Below are 19899 nucleotides of genomic sequence, written 5' to 3'. Positions count from 1 at the left end.
AGACACTGAAGTAGGGTACTTTTAATCTAATTGATCATCAATTCAAAATTAATCCAAGACGACAACATTGGATCCATCTGACACATTGTTTCAGAATTCAAGAATTGGAAAAAAAAAAAAAAAGAATTCAAGTGTTCCGATTTCACCTGCAATCACTTTTTTGAAAAAGTGTCTAAAAATAGTTGTTCCCTGTTCCAATAAAAACAACAGCTGTAAATCCTAATTCACAAAATACAGAGTATGAGGGATTACCAATTAGCATGGCAACGGTTTTTTTCCCTTTACAAAAGAATTCTCTGTCGCTTAAAAAGGCGTAACAGTGAATGGATGCCTGTATTAACTTCCCTAATAAAGATGTCACTTAGTGGAGCAACTTAAGGGTAGGATCCATAGCCACGTGAAGCCTCTGGAATTATAATGGAAATAATCAAAAGTGACTTGATTTACAAAATTGGGATTTAAGGACAACTTTCTGGAACAAGCCCACCGGACACTGCAAGGTAGGAAATCTTTTAGTTAACCCATAAAGCTGTAGGGCTTTGTGCAAAGAATTTGGGAGTTAAGTGGAATAGAGGGAGGAGGGAAACTGGGGTTTGCCTGGTTTTCTTAACCTTGCTGGACTTCCTTTACTCACGCATTCCGTGCTCTGTTAGAGAAAATACGTTCTCACTAAACTTTTGTATTTTATCAGCAAATAAAGTTTCTCTGCTTTAAGTCACGAGATCACAGCACGCGAAACTTACAGAACATACTTGTTGATAATCTTTCCTTCTCGGGCCGTTCAGTTTGATCACCTTCAACCTGGGTTCCCACCATGGTTTTCACTTTAGGATTGCAACGTCAAGCACACACTTACTTGTGCCTCCACGCTTATCACTTTCCCGGAGATACTCTGCTGCCATTTTAAATCGGGCTGCACCGTCGATCGAGTCCGTGGAGGGAACTGCTCTGGGCAGCGTCCTCTAGCAGAGAGACCACACACTGTGGAGTCCGGGAGACCACTGACTTTTTTCCGTTCGCCTCCCAGCGGAGGGGCCGCGGAGGGGCCCCGGAGGCTGCAGAGCGCCGGCACAGCGCCCGCCGTGGTCGTTCCCGAGAGCCTCCTCCCCCGCCCGGTCCACTCCCGCCACGAGCAGCCAGGGCCACGCGGGCTTCGCGGGGCTCCACGCGCACCCTGAATGGGGTCCGAAACTTCGCCGACAGCCCCCGCCCCGATACGGCCCTTGCTTCCTCCCAACCACTCCCAGGGGGAGGGGCGGCCGCTCCTGGAAGGCGTTCAGCGCCCGAGCCCCGACAGAACCCCACGCGGGCTCCGAGCAGGGCGGGGGTCGCGGGGCGGCCGCCAGGTCTTACCGAGCGCGCGCCGGAAGTCCGCGCGTGCGCGCTGGCCAGCCGGGAGCGCGCGTCCGGCGCGGAGGGGCGGCGGGGGCGGGGCCGTGGCCGCTCACGGGGTGTTCCCGCCCCCGCCCCCCCGGCGTTCCGCGGTCGCCGTGACAACCGGAGCGGCGGCAACGGCAGCGGGCGCGCGAGTCCGGCGCCGCCTCCCGGCCGTACCGCCAAAGCAAGGAGCCGCCGCCCGGCCTTGCTGCTCTCCCCGCCTCCCGGCCCGCGGGGAGGGAACGGCCCGCCCTCCGCCCGCCCGCCGGAGAGTGAGCGGCGCCTGGGCCGCCCCGCCAGCCCGCCGTTCCTCGGCCGCCGTCCGGGCGCGCGCAGCGAGCGGGCGCGACTATGCCAAGATGGTCCTGCAGGCGCGGAACAAGCACCGAGAGGCGGCCCCCAAGCCGCCCCAGCCGCCCCGCGCCTCTCAGTCGCCGCTGAGGGGGGCGCCGGACGCCGGCGCCGGGGAGCCCGGGCCCGAGCGCGCGCCCCGGTCCCCCGGGCGCAAGGGCGCCGCGGGCAGGAAGGGGCCCCGCGCCGAGCCCGCCGCGCCGTCCGCCGGGGGCGGGCTCGGGGGGCGCCTGGTGGCCGGGCTGCGCGGGGCGCTGGGCCTGCGGCGCGCGGGGCGCGGCGGGACCTGGACCACGCTCCTGCTAGGTGAGCAGCCCCACAGCGCGGACGCCGCCGGGGCGCGGAACTTTGAGGCGCGGGCCCCTTTCCCCCTCCCCTAGACTCTCCTCCCACTTCCGCGCCGCCGAGCCCCGCCGCCCGGTCCCCGCCAGTTTGTAGCCCTCTCCGACTTTTCCTGGGACGTCCTCACCTCCTCTTCCCCTCCCCCTTCGCCTGGCTCAGGCTTCCTCGCTCCCTTCCCGTCCGCTCTCCGTCTCCGTTAAAAAAAAAAAAAAAAAAAAATGGCCCCGAGATCAACAGCTGCCCGGCCTGGCGGCGAACTGACAGGTCTGCGCTAACGAGACTTGGGCGCCGCTGATTGGCGCGGACCGGCCGCTTTCCCGTTATCTCGGCCCGTGGCCGGAGGATGGTTTGCTTTTGGTTGGAAGCAATGCAGTGGAGCTCAAAGCAGAAGGACGTTCCCTGTCCTAGAAAGTTGCTAAACTTACAATTAAATTTTAGCGTGCTTTTTTCCTTCTTGGCCGCGAACACCGCCGGTGGTACTTAGTGATTCCTCTCGGCACGTCACTTTCCAGGTTGTGTTGTGTTTTGGGCACTGGAGCTCTAATCCTCTCTGCTGACCTGGGAACATTTGGTGTGGAGGACTTCCCTCCTTTTCCGCTGCCATGCACCAAATGGATGATGTGCAGCGATGTGCTGGGGAAAAAAAAAAGTTGAAACAGTCACAGGTTGTGGACCGACTTTAGGTTTCCTTTGTTTCCTGACTGACATTCCGATAAGGCGAGTTGTAGCAGTTTGGGTAATGGGCCTAATTTTTCTAAGCCAGTAAAATGTAATACTGCCTTTACTATATAATATCATTAATGGGCTTTGGCTACTGCATTATTTAACTATTGGTGATTAATGCCTAATTATCCTTTCAAATTCCCTTAGTGGCCCAAAACAATTTGGATTTCAATATAGGCTAAGGATTAGGACTCAGCAATTCGGCTTCCATCCACCACTAGAAGCCGCTCAGTCATAAAAGGCCAGAGTCATCTCCGTTTGTGTGTGTGTGTGTGTGTGTGTGTGTTTTAATGGGCTCAGAAAGGTTGATACTGTTATTTGGATACTTTTATGTATTGTAGATTCAAGCCAAGAAAATTCAGTATTTTCAGTATATTCCTCTTTTCAGTAGCGAGCCTGAAAAACCTTACCAGTGTGCAGGTTAGATAAGTTCACCTTGGGGAGGCAGCATGGTACAATGGATGAGACAAGCTCCAAATCCTGTGCAGAGTTGTGGTTTGGTTTAAGTTTCAATTTATTTCCTCTGTGAGCCCTTCCTTCTCTGTGACCTGAGAGTATCACCTCCCCTACTTACTGAGTAGAACTAAAAGGGGGTGGCTAATATATGGGAAGGCATTCTGTGTCTAAAGCCCTTACGTTTTAATTGCTATTATAAAAGCACATGCATAATACTGATTTGTGACAGAATGAAGCTGCATTTTTGTTGAGTGGCTAGTGTAGACATTAACCACTTCATAGTGAAATATGGAAGGGCACCACTTATTTTTCAGGGAGGTTACAGTAACATCCATAGGATAATCATCTTGCAGTTTTCTTGTAATTGCATTTACTTTGAATCTTTTATTGGATGGCTTAGCTTTGGATTTAGTAAGCATTATATTTAATGCTTATACCTAAGTGCAGTTTTGTATTAATAGAACACTGTGGCACTTTACTTGACTTCCCCTTTGGGTATTGGTAAGAGGTACAGGGAAGGAGCTGTCTCACATTTTTGGGTGTACTCTGGACACTGGTCGTTGGATGGAGGTTGGTTGATTTTCTACATTTACAAAAGGCCATCTACCGGATTCTGGAGAATGAATGGACATAGGATGTTTGGTTCTTCCTCTGGCCTTGTACCCTTGGGTCCTGCAGGAAGGAGCAGAGTTTAGACATTTTTGAAGGCTTCCTCATTCCCTCTCTTTTTGCTCTTTGCAGAATGAGTGTGAATTGAGTTGACACCATGCAAGTCTTTAGTGTAGGATTTTGCTGTTACAAAAATGGCTTCATTTCTGTTTGGGAAGAAATTTTAAAACTTGAAGCTCCCTGAGAGTACACATACTTAAGTGTTAGAAACTGACTAGAGGTTCTGGTTTCGGTTTCTTTCATCTCTTCCATATGTACTAAGCACTGATGAACTCACTACCTACCATGATGACCCTTTCTGCTGTTGGGCAGTGTTAAGCACTGTTAAAAAAATCTACTTAACAAACACACGTTTTTCCTATTTTTAGACCTTATTTCTATTTACTTAGCGGTAACAGTCATAAAGAATTGTTTTTCAAATGTTTGTTTTTTGAAGTGTCACTCTAACAGTTCCCTGTATCAGTCAAGGGGAGCAGCAATATAGTAAAGAAAAACCATGATGCTGTTTCTCCAACGTTATTGACCATAACTCACAGTAAGCAATACAATGCACATTAAACCTGCTCACACTTCTGGAAGTACAACCCAGTACATTTATGCACGTGTCTGATATTCCATTTAGGTATGTCGGTGTCCTGGTAGGAAACAGATTTAATAAATGGACTCTTTTTAGAAGTGAACAGTTTTAAGTAACCCATAAAAGACACTGAAACATCCCTGCCTGTCAGCAGTCAGAAGGTGCTACCGCCTCTGGGCCTCCAGGGGAAGGCGTGCTTCATCAGGAGCTGACCCCGGGGAGGGCTGTGCTATGGGAGCAGGATCTCCCAGGAAGAGGGACCCCAGATCCTCTTCTCCCACCTTCTCCTTTCCTGCTCATGCCCCTCACTGGCTGACCAAGTGGAACCCCTCTGTCAACGGACCCAGATGAAGCATTCTGTAGGCCTCAGAATAAGGCAGAGAAGGGAGGAGAATGGATTTAGAGACGTAGAAATGTGCGTATACTTGAAACAAGTGTCGTGTCATGATACTTACTTCTGTAATGTGCGGGATACTCTGATTTCCTATTCTGTCATTTTTTAAAAAGAAATGCCTTTTACTAACTCTCGAGTTTTATGACACAGTATTATAACTTATGGTTCGAAAACACTGCCTTAGAATAACTTTTCTGATTCTATACCTGTTTTAAACTAGTTGGGGGCCTGAGGAAAGCATTTAGCTTCCCTGAGCCTCAGTTTGTGTATAAGTAAAAATGGGAGGCCTGGATTAGACTGGTGGCTCTCAATCTTAGCAAAACTGGACTAGAGTCACCTGGAAGCTTTACAAAAAAATCCTGATAGCCAAGCCAGACATCAGACCAGTTAAGTCAGAATCTGGGGTAAGGTTAGGTAGAGGGAAGTGTCAGTAATTTTAAAGCCCTATGTCCTGCCTCTACTTAGAAGCAGACTGTCCAGCATCACGGGGCTGACATTCCTACATATCAGCGACCCCCTAGTACTAAGTGCTCCTTGCTTCCCGTCTTTTATTTATATTTTAAATTTATTTATTTTTAAGATTTCATTTATTTATGACAGAGATATTGAGAGAGGGAACACAAGCAAGCGGGGAGATGGAGAGGGAGCAGCTCAGCAGGGAGCCCGATATGGGGCTCGATCTCAGGACTCTGAACTCATGACCTGAGCCAAAGGCAGATGCTTAACTGACAGAGCCACCCAGGCGCCCCCCTCTTTTATTTTTTATTTTATTTTATTTTTTAAAAATTTTTAAAATTTTTTAAAAAGATTTTATTTATTCATTTGACACAGAGAGAGAGCACAAGCAGGGAGAGTGGTAGGCAGAGGGAGAGGGAGAAGCAGGCTCCCTCTGAGCAGGGAACCCAATGCAGGGCTCGATTCCAGAACCCTGGGATCATGACCTGAGCCAAAGACAGATGCTTAACCGAGGGAGCTACCCAGGTGCCCCTCCCCTCTTTTAAGGCAGACAGTCCAGTTTGCCCATTTCTCCTAGTCTCTGTTGTTTTCCCAAACCTGGGGCTGTAAGTTGCCATTCTTCGTCTGATATGGCTGTTAGTTTAGAGTTCTTTGTACCCATGTCTACTATCAAAAGAGGGTAGTGAAAAGGATAACTGGAGAGGGCTCTGTGTTTCAAAGAGAAATGGAAGGAGTCCTTTCTTTGGCGGAAGTGAAGAATATGCATGTTAAGCACGCAAATAAAGCATGCCTGTGGCGAAAGGTTACAAGGTAAGATGTCGTCTACAAAACATAATAAAATTGTAACCTGAATACGGAAGAGACAGATAATGAAAACTATTGTTTTTTCCCCTTACCTCTGTCCTGTTTGACTCGTTTGTTACGTGTCTGGTTCCTAAAGTCAATGGCAACTTCACCCTACTGTAAGTGGGTCCTTTATTGGCAAGGCTTCTCATATGCACCGTGAGGACATTTTGGATTGAGTAATTCTTTGTTTGGCTGGAGGCGGGGGAAGCTCTCCCGTGCATTGTGGGATGGTTAGCGGCATCACTGGCTTTGAAGTAGCATAGACATCTCCGTACTGACCTGCATCTGAATCTTGTTTCTACACTTAAAAGCTATAGGTCCTTTAATATTTCTGACTCTTGGCTGCCTCATCTTTAAAATGGGGTTGATAAATGCCCCACATGGTTATGGTAAAGAATAAATAATATATGTAAACTGCAGCTTTACTCGTGTTTACCAATTACTGAATGCCTACTACGTCTGATGCTAGTTTAGGGGAGTAAGTTGGAAAAGAAGACAGTTGTAGCCTCTGTCTCCATGGAACTCCATTCTAAAAGGGTCAGGGACAAATAAAAGTAATAGTACCTTGCAGTAAGTCCAGTGGAGGAAAGAAAAAGTAGCTGAGATAGAAAAAAAACAGGAGATACCTGCTTAAGAATCAGAAAAGTGTTTGGGGAGGTAGCCTTCAAAGTGAGCCCTATAGGCAGAGAAGAAACACACTGTCCAGAGGAAGAGAAAGGGCAGTGTGGATGTGGCACACAGCATTTGCTGTGGTAGGCCACAGCTTAGCCTGTCCTACACGGCAGGGGCACGGACTGGGTCTCCTTAAGGAGCTTGGGTTTTATTCCTGGTATGATGGGAAGCCACTGAGGAGTGTTGATAGGAGAGTAGCATGATTTAATTTTTATTTTGAGAAATCCACTCTTGGGGAAATGGGTTGTGGAGTACAAGGGCAAAGCAGAGAGAAACCAGGCAGGGGAGGCTCTGGCGGGGATCTGTAAGAGAATGGTTGGCTGTGATGAAGGAGAGGAGATTTGAGATCTGTTTTGGAGAGAGAAATGGTAGGAATTGCTGATGAATTGGACTTGTATTGAAGGAAAGGGAAGAGTTATGAATCATTTCTAGGTTTTGGTTGCTGTAACTGGGAAAACAAGGTGACATTCAGTGAGATCGTGAAGATGAGGGGCATGGGTAAGGGCATAGGTTTGAGAGGAAAGATTGAGAATTCTATCCTTGTTATGGTACCTTTGAGACATTTTGTGAGGTGTCCAAGTAAAACTGTCAAGTGGGCCGTGGGGCATAAGAGAAGATGTCAGAATGAAAACACAATAGGGCATCACCAGCAACTGGGTGGTATTAAATTAATGGGAGTTGATATTAGCATCTTTTACTGATCCCAGGTTTACTCTGTGCCAGGCATAGCTCTAAGTGCTTTAGATTAACTCATTTATCTTAAACTCATTTCACTGCTAACTCAGTCCTGACCATGACTTTGTGATTGTCATACCCATTTTATCAGATAGGAGATCTGAGGCACACAAATGTTAAATAACTTGGCCAAGATCATCCCTAGAATGTGGAAGGGTCAGGATTTGAACCCAGGCAATATGGCTTCAGAGTTCATGCTCTTAACTGCTATGCTGTATTTCACCTTCTCTAGGGCGGGTATAGCAAAAGAAGAAATGAAGCCCCAGGACTCAGTTCAGAGAAACCGCCAACTTTAGTGTTCAATAAATGTTAGCTTTCTTGTTCCTTCCTAGGGGAAATAAAGAAAAGAGGGACCATGCATAGAGATATGGGAATAAGAAGTGGGCATATTGGAGTGGCATAAGGGACAAGAAAAACTGAGGAACTGTGAAGACACAGGGACCACTGGCCATCTTAGTGGGATGGCTTTCAAACAAACACTTAGCTACAACTGAGCATTAGTGCTAAGGGTGTAGTAATACATAGATGTTGGGCCAGTACATTTCCCTGGAAAGCCAGTGAATGAAATGGGAATTTGGGATTTAAAGAGTTTCTTCAACGTTTAAAACCAGTGTTTTTCTTTCTGAGATAGATTTCTGGTTAACTCTAAAGAACTATTTATAATAATTTAAACAGCTTTATTATTAAACTAAACAATTAGAAGGGTTTTGAATATGTTATATTCATGTGTGCTCAAATAACGAATGTGATGAGTTTAGATTGTGTAAATATAAGGATATATTACCAATTTGTGATTGATTTTTGGCCTATAATATGGCATCAATACTAAAAGCAGGTAAAACTTTATTATACACATGCATATTTAGATGTTGCTAAAATTTGAACTATAGCTGTTTTTATAAGTTCTATACACTTAGCCTGTTAGGCTGTATTAATGTTTCTTAAAGTTTATCTTAATGAGATTTACATTATCGCAGAGACTGTAAGTCTGTGTGCCTGTTTCTAAGTGGGGTAGCTTTAGGCTTTATAATTTACATCTTTAGTCCTAAATTCCTGCTTTGCTAGTTTATCTTTTGCCATCAGATTATACTTTACCCAAATCGTTGGAACATTACTCTTCCAGGGATGAGTTTGCTAGTTTTCTTTGGTTACCATTCTAAAGGGTATTAATCATCAAAGCTGGTAAAAATTACATCTGTTTCTAGGTCAAGACCTTTATGCTGCTGTTTAATTCCATAAAAGACAGTCTCATTCATAGGAAAGATCAGTTCTCCATGAATGATCTTTCATAATTCAAGAATCATTGAATAGGAATAAATTTAAAAGTGGAAGAATTGATTTTTAGAGTACATAAATCTACAACTATTGTTAACTTTTTTTTCCCGCTTCAATACTATTTTTTTAATTTTTTCAGCATTGTTATTCTTCCCCCCGAATACATTTACCCCTGAATACATTCCCCCCTGAATACATAAATGAGCAGCTCACACATCTTCACGTTTGTCCGGAATATTCTTTCATGTTTGATTCCTTTCCAAAGTAACCAATTGCTGGGTGTGTTTTTCAAGTTTGTCACTGCACATGATCAATGCTTGGGCAGCATCTTGTAATTTTAACTTCTAGCAGCAAATATTAACATAATAACCTAGTCACCAAGATCACTCACAGAAGTTCTATTGTGATTCATTGAACTGACCAAGGATGGGGTGAGTTTTTCTTCTAGTTTATAGTAGTACCAACTGTATTTTAAACACAGTTTATAAATTACTTGGCCAATTACTTTTGAAAACTTGCCACCTTGACAAATTTTTAACTTGGGAAGTTTGTTATAATTGAGAAGAGTGAGGCTTTAGTCATGTTTTTATACAACTCAACTCAAATTTGCCTAAAATGCTACTGCTCTGCACTGGATTTGTCTATTACTTCCTAACAGTAATCACTGCTTTTTGTAATGCAGCTTTTCACTGCTTCAGTTGTCAAATCTCAGAATCTTTTCTCCACATTTTAATAATAATTATAAAGAACTTATGTAACTAGCACAGTGCCACTGTTTTCTACTACATTTAAAAGTTTTTTTTTTTTTTTTAATAAGACTTTATTCCTCATTCTTTTGTCATCTTTGATCTCCATGGAAATATCATAAAAAATCTAGAACTGAAATGTTAGTTACTGGAATTTTACATGTGAAGAAAGTAAAGTAGGCCAGGTGAGTGGCCTGACATCATTAGTGAGTTTGCAGGGGGAAGTCTGAGATCTAAGTTAAGGTCTCTTGGCTTGTTGAGCATATCTGTCAAATTGTAGGTTTCAGATCTATAGTTTTAGGCAACTGTCAAAAAACTATCAAAGATACATTAATGCAGGGTGCCTGGGGTGCTGTCATTTGAGTGTCTCACTCTTGGTTTCAGCTGGAAATCTCAGGGTCCCAAGATGAAGCCCTGCCTCCAGCTCCGCCCTCAGTGCCTTGTCTGCTTAGGACTTCCTCTGCCCTGGTGGCCCCAAACCCCCTCCTCTCAAATGAATAATCAATCTTTTTTTTTTTTTAAAGATACACTAATGGGAAGATGACCTCCTATATTCTAAGACCTGATAACTCTCTTGGCAAGAACACTACTTTGCTGGCTTCTGCTTATTTGGGGGAATCACTCTGTTATATCCTTATGGTTAACCTGTTAGTTTCCATTTTGTTTTTCCTAACTATTTTTTTAAAACGACTAGATTCTGAATTATTTTGTATTGGTTGGTTGTTTGGCATTAGTATAAAACAGAGTAAAATAGTAATCAGTGGTATCATGGTTTTCTTAACCATTAAGGAATAGGGTATTTGGGATATCCAAGGGCAGTTTGCAACTTGTGGGGGACTCTATAACCTGAAGATTTGAATGATTTCTTGATTTTTTGTTTTTAAAGATTTTATTTATTTATTTAACAAAGAGAGAGATCACCAGTAGGCAGAGAGGCAGGCAGAGAGAGAGAGGGGGAAGCAGGCTTCTGCCGAGCAGAAAGCCCAACGCGGGGTTCGATCCCAGGACCCTGAGATCATGACCTGAGCCGAAGGCAGAGGCTTAACCCACTGATCAACCCAGGCACCCTGGAATGATTTCTTGATTAATGAACTTGTTAAAATCTCTTGCCTAATGTGATAGGCCTGGGTTTATATTGTATATGTGTGGGTCCTTTTTCCCCTCTAAAGAAGAGCTGCAGCTTCTACGCTTTTTCCATTAGGTTTACTAAAGTTTTGCAGTTTTGCTATCATTGTTCAGAAGCATTTAATGGCCTAGCATATTATTTTGGGTCTATATTTATCTAGCTACTTGTACTTAAAACACTGAAATGCCTTTCTTTCAATAAAGAGAAAGCTACTTTGTGAAGATTAGTAATGTAGGTTACTGTTTGATTTTGAAATATTTGTGTTCACATTATGTGAGGATAAGATTTTAAAGGAAGTTAGAATTTATTGCTGTAAAAACCCATATGCTGGGTAATTGTTCTATTAAGTATTCCCTACTTTAATATATGTATATGCATAAATGTTTAAAAATGTGAAAATTTACTTTGTATATTTCTCTGTTTAGAAGCCTAATTATATTCTTTTTGAGGGTGATGATATACATTTTCTATACTCTGTTTTCATATATTCATTTTAAAATAAAACTTTGTCCTTGATTTTTAAATTATTTCTGAAGAATTTCCTTCCATATGTGAATGCATTCTTTTGGTTAAATGTGCTTATTAATATTTTCATGCCCAAGCTTCTAATTCAAAGGACATCAGTGGTCAGAGTCACAGAATCCAGGCTTTCCTCCAGGTAATAGTATGTCCCACTCATGTGACCTTGCACCTCCTAGGAAAATAAGAGTCATATTAGACTCATGAGGACTCCCGGATCGTTTTACTTAATATGTGAAAGTGTTCTGTAAACTGCAACTGAAAAACAGATATTAGACATTGTCATTGTAATTGAGAGCTTCCTAGATTTTTCCATGTATAAGGTACTGTTTTGGTTAATGCCAAATATATGGAGGAGATTCAAATGAACTAAAAAAAATCAGCCTTGCTGCCATAATCACATAGACCCCTGAATTCTAGAACTTGGTAGTAGTGTCTTCGTACATGACTGAATTTTAAAGCAGTCATGGTCCTTGGGACTCAATATCTCTAGTAACAAATTGAGTGCATTTCTTTTTTTCTCCATTCAAAAAAGAAAACAAATTAAAAGGGCCAAACCTGCAAAGACTTTTAGTTTAGGGAGCAGGAAGATCAAAATGAAAACAGAAAATAACCAGGCAGGCATCTTGGAGAGTGTGAAGTCCGATGTATTAGTAGTAATTGTAGCTATACAAGGTCTTTAAGTGCAAGGGAGAGAGATAACTGAGGAAAAAATGCTTATTCACATTTGGTAAAAATGAGACTCAGAGAGGCTAAATAACTTATAAGTCTTAAAAAAAATCCAGGGACCTATTTCTTTTTAAGAGTGACTTTCTTGCCAGGGGAAGTAAAGAAGGATTTGATTTTTAGTTTTAATTTTTTTCCCTTTCTTAATCATTGTTTTCTGCTCTAGGATTTTGACAATTTCTCCTTCGGAGTGTCTTTTGAACTAATATTTGCCTTTTCCTAATAAAAATTGCTAAAAGTGTAGATTTCCAAGCCCCAATTGAAAGCTTTTGAATCAGGGTCTTTGAGAGTGGGGGCCCACAAATGCAGTCTTAATATGCCTCTTCTAGATAAACACTCTCAACCCTAGTTGAGAACATTAGAATCACCCCCTGTGCCAAACCTAGCAAATGTTCAAAGCTCCCAGGTGACTTCACTGTGCTGTCAATGTTGACACATTGTCCTTAAAAGAGTTTCTGTATCATCTAAGGGGCCTTGTTAAAATGTACATTTGGAGTCAGGTTTCTGGGATGGGACCCGAGAGTCTGCATTTCTAACAAGCTCTCAGGTGATACAATTACTGCTGGAGGACACTTGGAATACAAAGAGCCAATCTCACATTAAATTTTGTGAAGTACCACCTACATTTTGTTCCTGTCATTTTTGTACCAATGATAATTAACCTTGACTATACACCAGAATCACTTGTGAATTAAAAAAAAAAAAAAATTCCTGGGGCACCTGGGTGGCTCAGTTGGTTAATCTCTGCCTTTGGCTCAGGTCATGATCTCAGGGTCCTGGGATTGAGCCCCACATGGGGCTCCCAGCTCAGCCGTGAGTCTGTTTCTCCCTCTCCCTCTGCCCCTCTGCCTGCTTATGCTCTCTCGCTCTCTCTCAAATAAATAAATCAAATCTTTTAAAAAAAAGTCCCTGGAGTTTTAGATATAGGGGCTCTGGGTTAATACTCAAGTATCTCTAGTTTTATTTAGTGCCACTGATGATTCTAATGCAATCTCAGGGTTTAGACCACTATGACTCCGTATTACTGCATGGTGATGTAATCTCTGAAACTTGCTTTGGTCTTTTATTGAGTGGCTCAGTGCTTTCCAACCTTTTTTATATCATGGCACACATGGAAAATAAGAATATTTATGTGGTATGGAGTGGGGAAGTGGTGTCTTCAGAGCTTGGAGGTTCTTGGCCCCCAGGGACTCTAGTTCTCTCATCCTTAGCACTCCAGGCCCCACTGGTTGAGAAGCTTTGTAAACTGCGTTCCTCGTATTCACGGAGCTCTGAGAGCCGGGCACACTATATGTGTGTGTGTGTTTGTGTGTGTGTGTGTGTGTGTGTGTGTAGTGAGTAGGCCCTCAGTAAATGTTGTCTTGTTATTGCCTTTATCATTTATATTCTGTACTGTGTATTAGTGATGGGAGTTCTTTGTTTGTTTGTTTTGGTTTGGTTTTGGTTTTTTTTTTCCATGTTGGAGTCCAGGCTACATGCGGCTTTCCTGTAGCTGTCTTCTTTTCTGGCTATCCACCATAAATCCTCACCTAGATAGTAATCATATCTTGAGCCTTGTCCCTCCCTCCCATCCCACTTTAATAGATCCTGCCTTGAGAAGGTCACTACTAATCTGCCTTTTCAGATTTTTTTGCAGTTCGTAGACTTTGTGCCCTTTGCTTCAGTGCCTAATGTGTTCTCTCATTATTTTATATCCCTAAATCTTATCTCTCAAAGGTTTTATTTTTAATGTTGGCTAATTTTCTTTAATGTTGTTGGTTTCTAGGAAAATGCGTTATGCATCTAGTTGGCATTTAGATGCTTGTTGACTTTAGAGCACTTATAACTCTCAAAAATTCTAGGTGCTAGAAAGAAGATGGGATCTGAGCTTGTGTATACATGACTCTTTTCCCTTTTTAAACTGGGTCCTACAGGATGTCTTTTCACTTGTTGCTTCACTACACAGAAACTGGCCTCTGTTTCATTCTAGGTACTATAGACTGAAAATATGATTTCTTCGAATATTAATTTTATTGTAATATATATACCTTCATGTACTGGGAACCCTTTGAGCAGTTTGGAATGCTTAGATACTATCTTTAGGAATGTACGTTTTTGTTTAGTTGAGTATGTTCTGTAGTTTCTCTTACACAGTGATCATCATTTAACATTTCAACCCAGTGAGGTGCCAGGCATAATGCTAAGGGTGTCGATATTAAGATGAATTAAACACAAGCTCAGCCTCAAGGCCTTTGCATTCTAGCAGAGGAAGCTGTTGTGTGCATGACTAGCTATTTAGGTACTATAATAAAGGTATTTTAGCTAGGGTGGCAGGATAAGCTTCACAGAATGCCAAGTTTGAATTCCTGTGACTTTGAAGGATGAAATAGGAGTTTACCGGCAGAAGCAAAGGCGTAGCCTCATAAAACATGTGGTATTTTAGGGAATGGTTGTCCAGTGCAGAGGGCAGGAAGGGTGTGTGGTGCGGATTAACTGGAAGTTGACTAGAATGTGGGCTCCATGGTCTGAGCTATGGGAAGCCATGGAACTTTTCAAAGAGGGGGATGAGATGCTTTAACCTGTACACTTAGAAATTGACTTCATTCTGTAGGATGGATTGTTGATGGGGAACAAGGAGACTATTTACTGGTGTCTTTTCCATTTGGAAAGAAACTCTTAGACTCTGAATAGATCCTTGAGAAATAAGAAACAAGAAATTTCCCTCCCTTCTCAGTGGAAGAGGTTGAGTATAGAACTTGTCAAGGTTGACTTGGAAACCTTGTCCAATAGATTTAAGGGGAGGATCCTTAACCTCTTTTTGTCATTTGTCACTTGAGAGTTAGAAAGGCTAATACTCTTTAGAATGCTTTAAGTATGTATTAACCTCGATTTAGGAATAAAATATATTAAATTTCACAAGTCATTTTGGACTTAGAATATATTTTTCCATATAAACATTGTTACAAGACGAGGTCATCAAATGCCCATGTGGGAGAGGAGGCAGTTCTTCCCCAGTGGAAAAAAATAGAGGTTTTGAATTAGAACCATCTGCCGCCAGGTGGTTCTTGCCATTTATTAGCTTTGTGCCTTCCCTTGGGGGAAATGACCTCTGGAAGGCCCAGTTTTCCATTTGTAAAATAGGATAAATACCCCCAAGGCCGTGTGAGAATCAAATGAGAGAGTTGGTGAAGTTGGCTCTGAATTTCAAGTCAAATACTGGTTAGGAAGTACACACATAAGGGCAAAACGTAACCTGGATGGGATAGCGTGGTCCTTATCAGGAATGCCTATTGCTGGTTGCAGTTGCAGGCGAGTCTCCTCTGGGGTTACCACAGAAGGGCAAAGGGAGAGGCCCTTTGGTTTTGTGGTTATATGGTTTTGTGGTTCTTGCTTTCCTCCCTTGAGGAGGAGAAAGAAAGAAAGGGCAGTGGGTCTCTAGCCCTAGAGTGCATGAAACTGAGTTGGGTATCTTAAAAATGTAAATCACAGGTGGCTCTACTTTCCAGCAATCCTGATGGCAGTGTGAGGGTTATCCACAAAGAAGCCCAAGACTTCAGTCATCTTCTTAGGAGGGGCAACTTGAGGAAAGGGAGGATGCTGGGAGAAGAAGTGAGTGCAGGCAGGGTTTGGGTGCTGGGTGGAGAGAGAATAGGGTTTAGGAGCCCCTGAAGATTGAGTGGAACCTATGGAAAAGCCCCCTCTCCCACTTCTTTTCTGTTCCTCCTGCCTTCCCTCCTGCTGCTGACCACTGTGGGCCAGGCATTGGGGTAGGGGCAGGAGGCATCCCCTCCCTAATCTCCCAATGCACTGTACTTGCTGGTGTGGGGCCATCCAGAGGAAAAGACATGATTTAGATTATTTCATTTTCCTCCTTAATTTTATCAGGTTGTGTCCATAATTCAGCAAACATTTGAATTGAGCTCTGTGCTCAGCTTTGTGCTAAATACCATAGTATAACTTTCTGATAAACATTGTTTCTGTCCTCAGGAAGTTACATTCTAGTTTGTTTAAAGGAGATTCTAATAACAGGAAGAAAACAATTTTCAGTGGAGAGGCTATTCATCCTATGAAACTGAAAATCGATACATTGTGACATATAATCTGGTATAAAATTTCTTTAATCAAAAAGTGGAAGGAGTGTCTGGTTTAGTTTCAGAGTGTTGGTAATTTCGGTGCTTCCAGCAAAACGTTAAGAACCTTTCAGAATTCTCAGCCATAGGATTGCAGTCTTTTGAATTAGATTAGAGCAAACCTTTCCTTGAATGCTTTTTTTCTTATGGGATAAGCTTAGATTTTTGAAATTTCGGTGTTGGTTTTTTAATTTTTGTTTTTGTTTTTGTAATGTTCTGATTAAAACAAAACCAAAAAAATGCTATATTTACCATAGTCCCTTAGAATGGCAAAAAATAGCATATGTATTAAAATGGAAAAAGGGATTATCAATTTTATTACACTCACAAAAGACTAGATGGGGTTGGTAATCACTGGACTAAATTTAGAGAAAATCGTTTATAATCTTTTCTGTAGGCAAGGAAGCAAGAAAAGCTCTAGGGGTGCCGTTAGGAATTTTTTGTCATTTTATGTCTTTATGCTTAAATTATATGCTCACAAGGCTGTATCTGCTTCACTGGGGCTTTCGTTTTCAAATGACATATAGATATACACACATGTACTTACTTCAATTTTGAATTAATTAAAGCGTAGCTAATATCTTTTTCTCTTTGAAGGGGCAGGGAGAGAGGAGGAGAAGGGCAAAGGGAGAGAGAGAGAATCTTCAGCAGGCTCCATGCTCAGCATGGAGCCCTATACAGGGCTTGATTTCATGACTCTGAGATCATGACCTGACTCGAAATCTAGAGTAGGATGCTTAACAGACTGAGCCACTCAGGCGCCCCATAACTCTACTTTTTCTTTCTTTTTTTTTTTTTTTTAGAGAGAGCATGAGCAGGGGGGAACAGCGAGCAGAGGGAGAAGCAGGATCCCTGCTGAACAGGGAGCCAGATGTGGCACTCAGTCTCAACACTTTGGGATCATGACCTGAGCTGAAGGCAGATGCTTAACTGAGCCACTCGGGCGCCCCTCTACATTTATATATAAAACTTAGTAGTTTCTGTAAAACATACTGTTTATATCAGTAGATGAATTGCAACTTTCCCTTCCTTTTATCTTGGGGGGGGGGGAAGAAGGAGGGGAATAAGACACTTTAAGGTAAGGGGAAGCCTGGCTTTTGTCTTTCCACAGCCCCCCTCCCCTGCCCCACCCCATTCTCCTCAAGGGCCCATGCAGTGTAAGGCTTTCTTGTAAGAGTTCTTGTCCTCAACTTCGCTTTCTCTGTCTGCTCACTTTGCTTACACAAGTTACTCAAGTTAGTTCTGGTAAAGTACTTAAAAAGTATCTGACATGTAATAAGAATGCAAATGTTAACTGCTTTATTATTATTACTACTAAATTGAAATGAACAAAGAAATTAAAACTACTGGGCAGGTTATGAATTGACCCTGGAGGCTGTGAAAGAGCTCCATTCAAAAGCCCAGAACTCTAAGAATTGTTTAGTACTTGAGCTATTGAATTAAAGGAAGGCACCAAAAGCCACTTGGTACCTTTGTTCTTCTGCAGAATTGTGGTATTCTGAGGAACTACAGAGGTGATGGCCTTGAGAAATCCTGTTTATCACTCTGGAATTGTGAAGGTTAAAGTCTAACTTAAAAGCATATGTGAAATGCATTGCCCTTGAATTTAGTAGAAGACCTGATGCATTCTTTTACCAGAATTACTTAGTATTATTCTAGAAATGTATTACTGTTGTCAAATGACAAGAAACCAACAGCAAAATTATAAAATAGGAGCAAAATTATCATTTTTAAATAATATCGTTCCAAATAGACGATTGAGGATGATAAACCAAAAAACTCTAAGAATTAATGATAGTTTAGTAAATGAGTAAAACAAGTACATTGCAAAATAAGTACACTTCAAAAATAAATACATTAACAACATCTAATAAAGTATAAAAAAAGATTTCATGGATCTTAGTAGAAAAATGTTAATTAAACTTACAAGAAAGACTTAAGAAATATGAATAAACTGTAATAGCTATATTAATTCTACTGATAAGATTTTTGTCAAGGCAATGGAAAAAGGAGTTGAATAATTGAAGGTATATACCATGTTTATGATTATAAACATATGGATTCCTACTGTCAATGTGTAGATTCTTTCCAAATTAATTTATAAATGAAATCCCAATTATAATCTCAAAAGGATTACCAAAGTATTAGTGTCAAGTGTTATATATGATAAAGATGGCATTTACATTTTATGAGAGGAGAATGATTTATTCAGAACACAATAGATTATTGAGAAAATCAAGCCTAAACTTCATTATTGCAGGGTTAAGTCTTTAAAGGTAGAAACCAAAAAGGAAATGGATGGTAAATTTGTCAACAACAACAACAAAAAAAATCAAAATTTTGAAAGCTCAAAGTACCATATATAAGCAAATGTCAAATGACAAACATGGTTAAATATTTGCAGTTGTAGTGATCTAGAAAGAGTAACTTTTGTCTTGTATAATCATTAAGATCTCCTAGGTAGAGTGTATTTTTTAATTTTTTAAAATATAAATACTTCTTGGGCTGCCTGGTGGCTCAGTGGGTTAATGCCTCTGCCTTTGGCTCAGGTCATGATCCCAGGGTCCTGGGATCAAGCCCCGCAGTGGGCTCTCTGCTCAGCAGGGAACCTGCTTCCCACTTCTCTCTCTGCCTACTTGTGATCTCTGTCAAATAAAAAAATAAAATCTTGGGCGCCTGGGTGGCTCAGTGGGTTAGGCCGCTGCCTTCGGCTCAGGTCATGATCCCAGGTCCTGGGTTTGAGCCCCGCATCGGGCTTTCTGCTCAGCAGGGAGCCTGCTTCCTCCTCTCTCTCTGCCTGCTTCTCTGCCTACTTGTGATTTCTCTCTGTCAAATAAATAAATAAAATCTTTAAAAAAAAAAATAAATAAAATCTTAAAAAATATATATGAATATTTCTTTAAGAATAAAGGCAATAAGTTCCAGACTGGTTTTCATTTCTAAGCGCATTTTCATAGTTCAATTCCTTATTAGTTATTTAATCAGAAGCCTGCAGTAAGATGAATCTTGTGGCATAAGAAAATTGGTATTTTCTGGATTCTTCTAAGTACATTCTTTTTACTTGGACAGAAAGCAACTATTGATTTTCCTATGAGACTGATTTTATTATTACCTTGTTTTCTCTTCCTTACCTTTTCTTTCTTTCTTCCTTTTACCCTGATAAGAGAAAAAAACTCTAAAGGCCTGAGATATAAGGGAAGTCATTTTAGATTTCTTTCTAAGTCAGCATGACTATACATAAACTTGGTTTAAACCAAAAGCCTGATTTATGGCCTGCCACGCATACATTATACACCTGCTTCGTAAATGAGTAGCCTAAAGGAAAACCATCTTGTCTTTAAGATATCGATCAGTGCTCCTACTCCCTGCATTCCTTGACATTAAAACTTGTGTTGCCTGCCTGTATGCTAATCTATAATCTTTTGAGCTTTTACAAGATGTAAAAAAGTATATAACAGTAAAACCTGTTTATTCCACAAAGCACTTTCTTCCCTGTGAAGAGTGTGTTTCCTGGGCAGCTGTCCTAACTTGGCCTCTAGTAAAGCTCCTACTTCTAGAGATTCTAAAATGTTTGCTTGTTTTGCATCAACAACCCCTCCATCTCTTGTTTTTATTTCATTCTACATTTGTTTAAAAAAGTAGGAAAGCTTATCATAAAAATCCAGATATTGCAACAATATACAAAAAGTGGTAAGCTCTCGTTTTATTCATCCCCAGTCCTGTACCCTGAGGTCACCATATTTCTTTATTCTAGAGTTACCTTTCACCGCTGGTTCTGTCCCTGTGGCAGTGCTATTTGT

The 19899-nt window shown here is 41.8% G+C and overlaps 1 protein-coding gene across 2 annotated transcripts in view; it reads left to right on the top strand.

Annotated features, from left to right (window-relative positions):
• Positions 1-1736: 1736 nt before the first annotated feature.
• LOC111147410 (dpy-19 like C-mannosyltransferase 1) overlaps positions 1737-19899 on the top strand; it is a 97225-nt gene continuing 79062 nt past the window's right edge. For both annotated transcript variants that reach the window (XM_022503417.1, XM_022503416.1), the window contains exon 1: positions 1737-2034. In XM_022503417.1, the coding sequence (XP_022359125.1) occupies positions 1737-2034 (298 nt within the window). The remainder of the gene's footprint in view (positions 2035-19899) is intronic.

Source organism: Enhydra lutris, unplaced genomic scaffold (assembly GCF_002288905.1).
Source record: "Enhydra lutris kenyoni isolate GAN:26980312 unplaced genomic scaffold, ASM228890v2 scaffoldscaffold16, whole genome shotgun sequence".
NCBI lineage: Eukaryota > Metazoa > Chordata > Mammalia > Carnivora > Mustelidae > Enhydra > Enhydra lutris.
The sequence above is the reverse complement of the archived record's forward strand: the minus strand, read 5'-3'. Positions and strand labels throughout refer to the sequence as shown.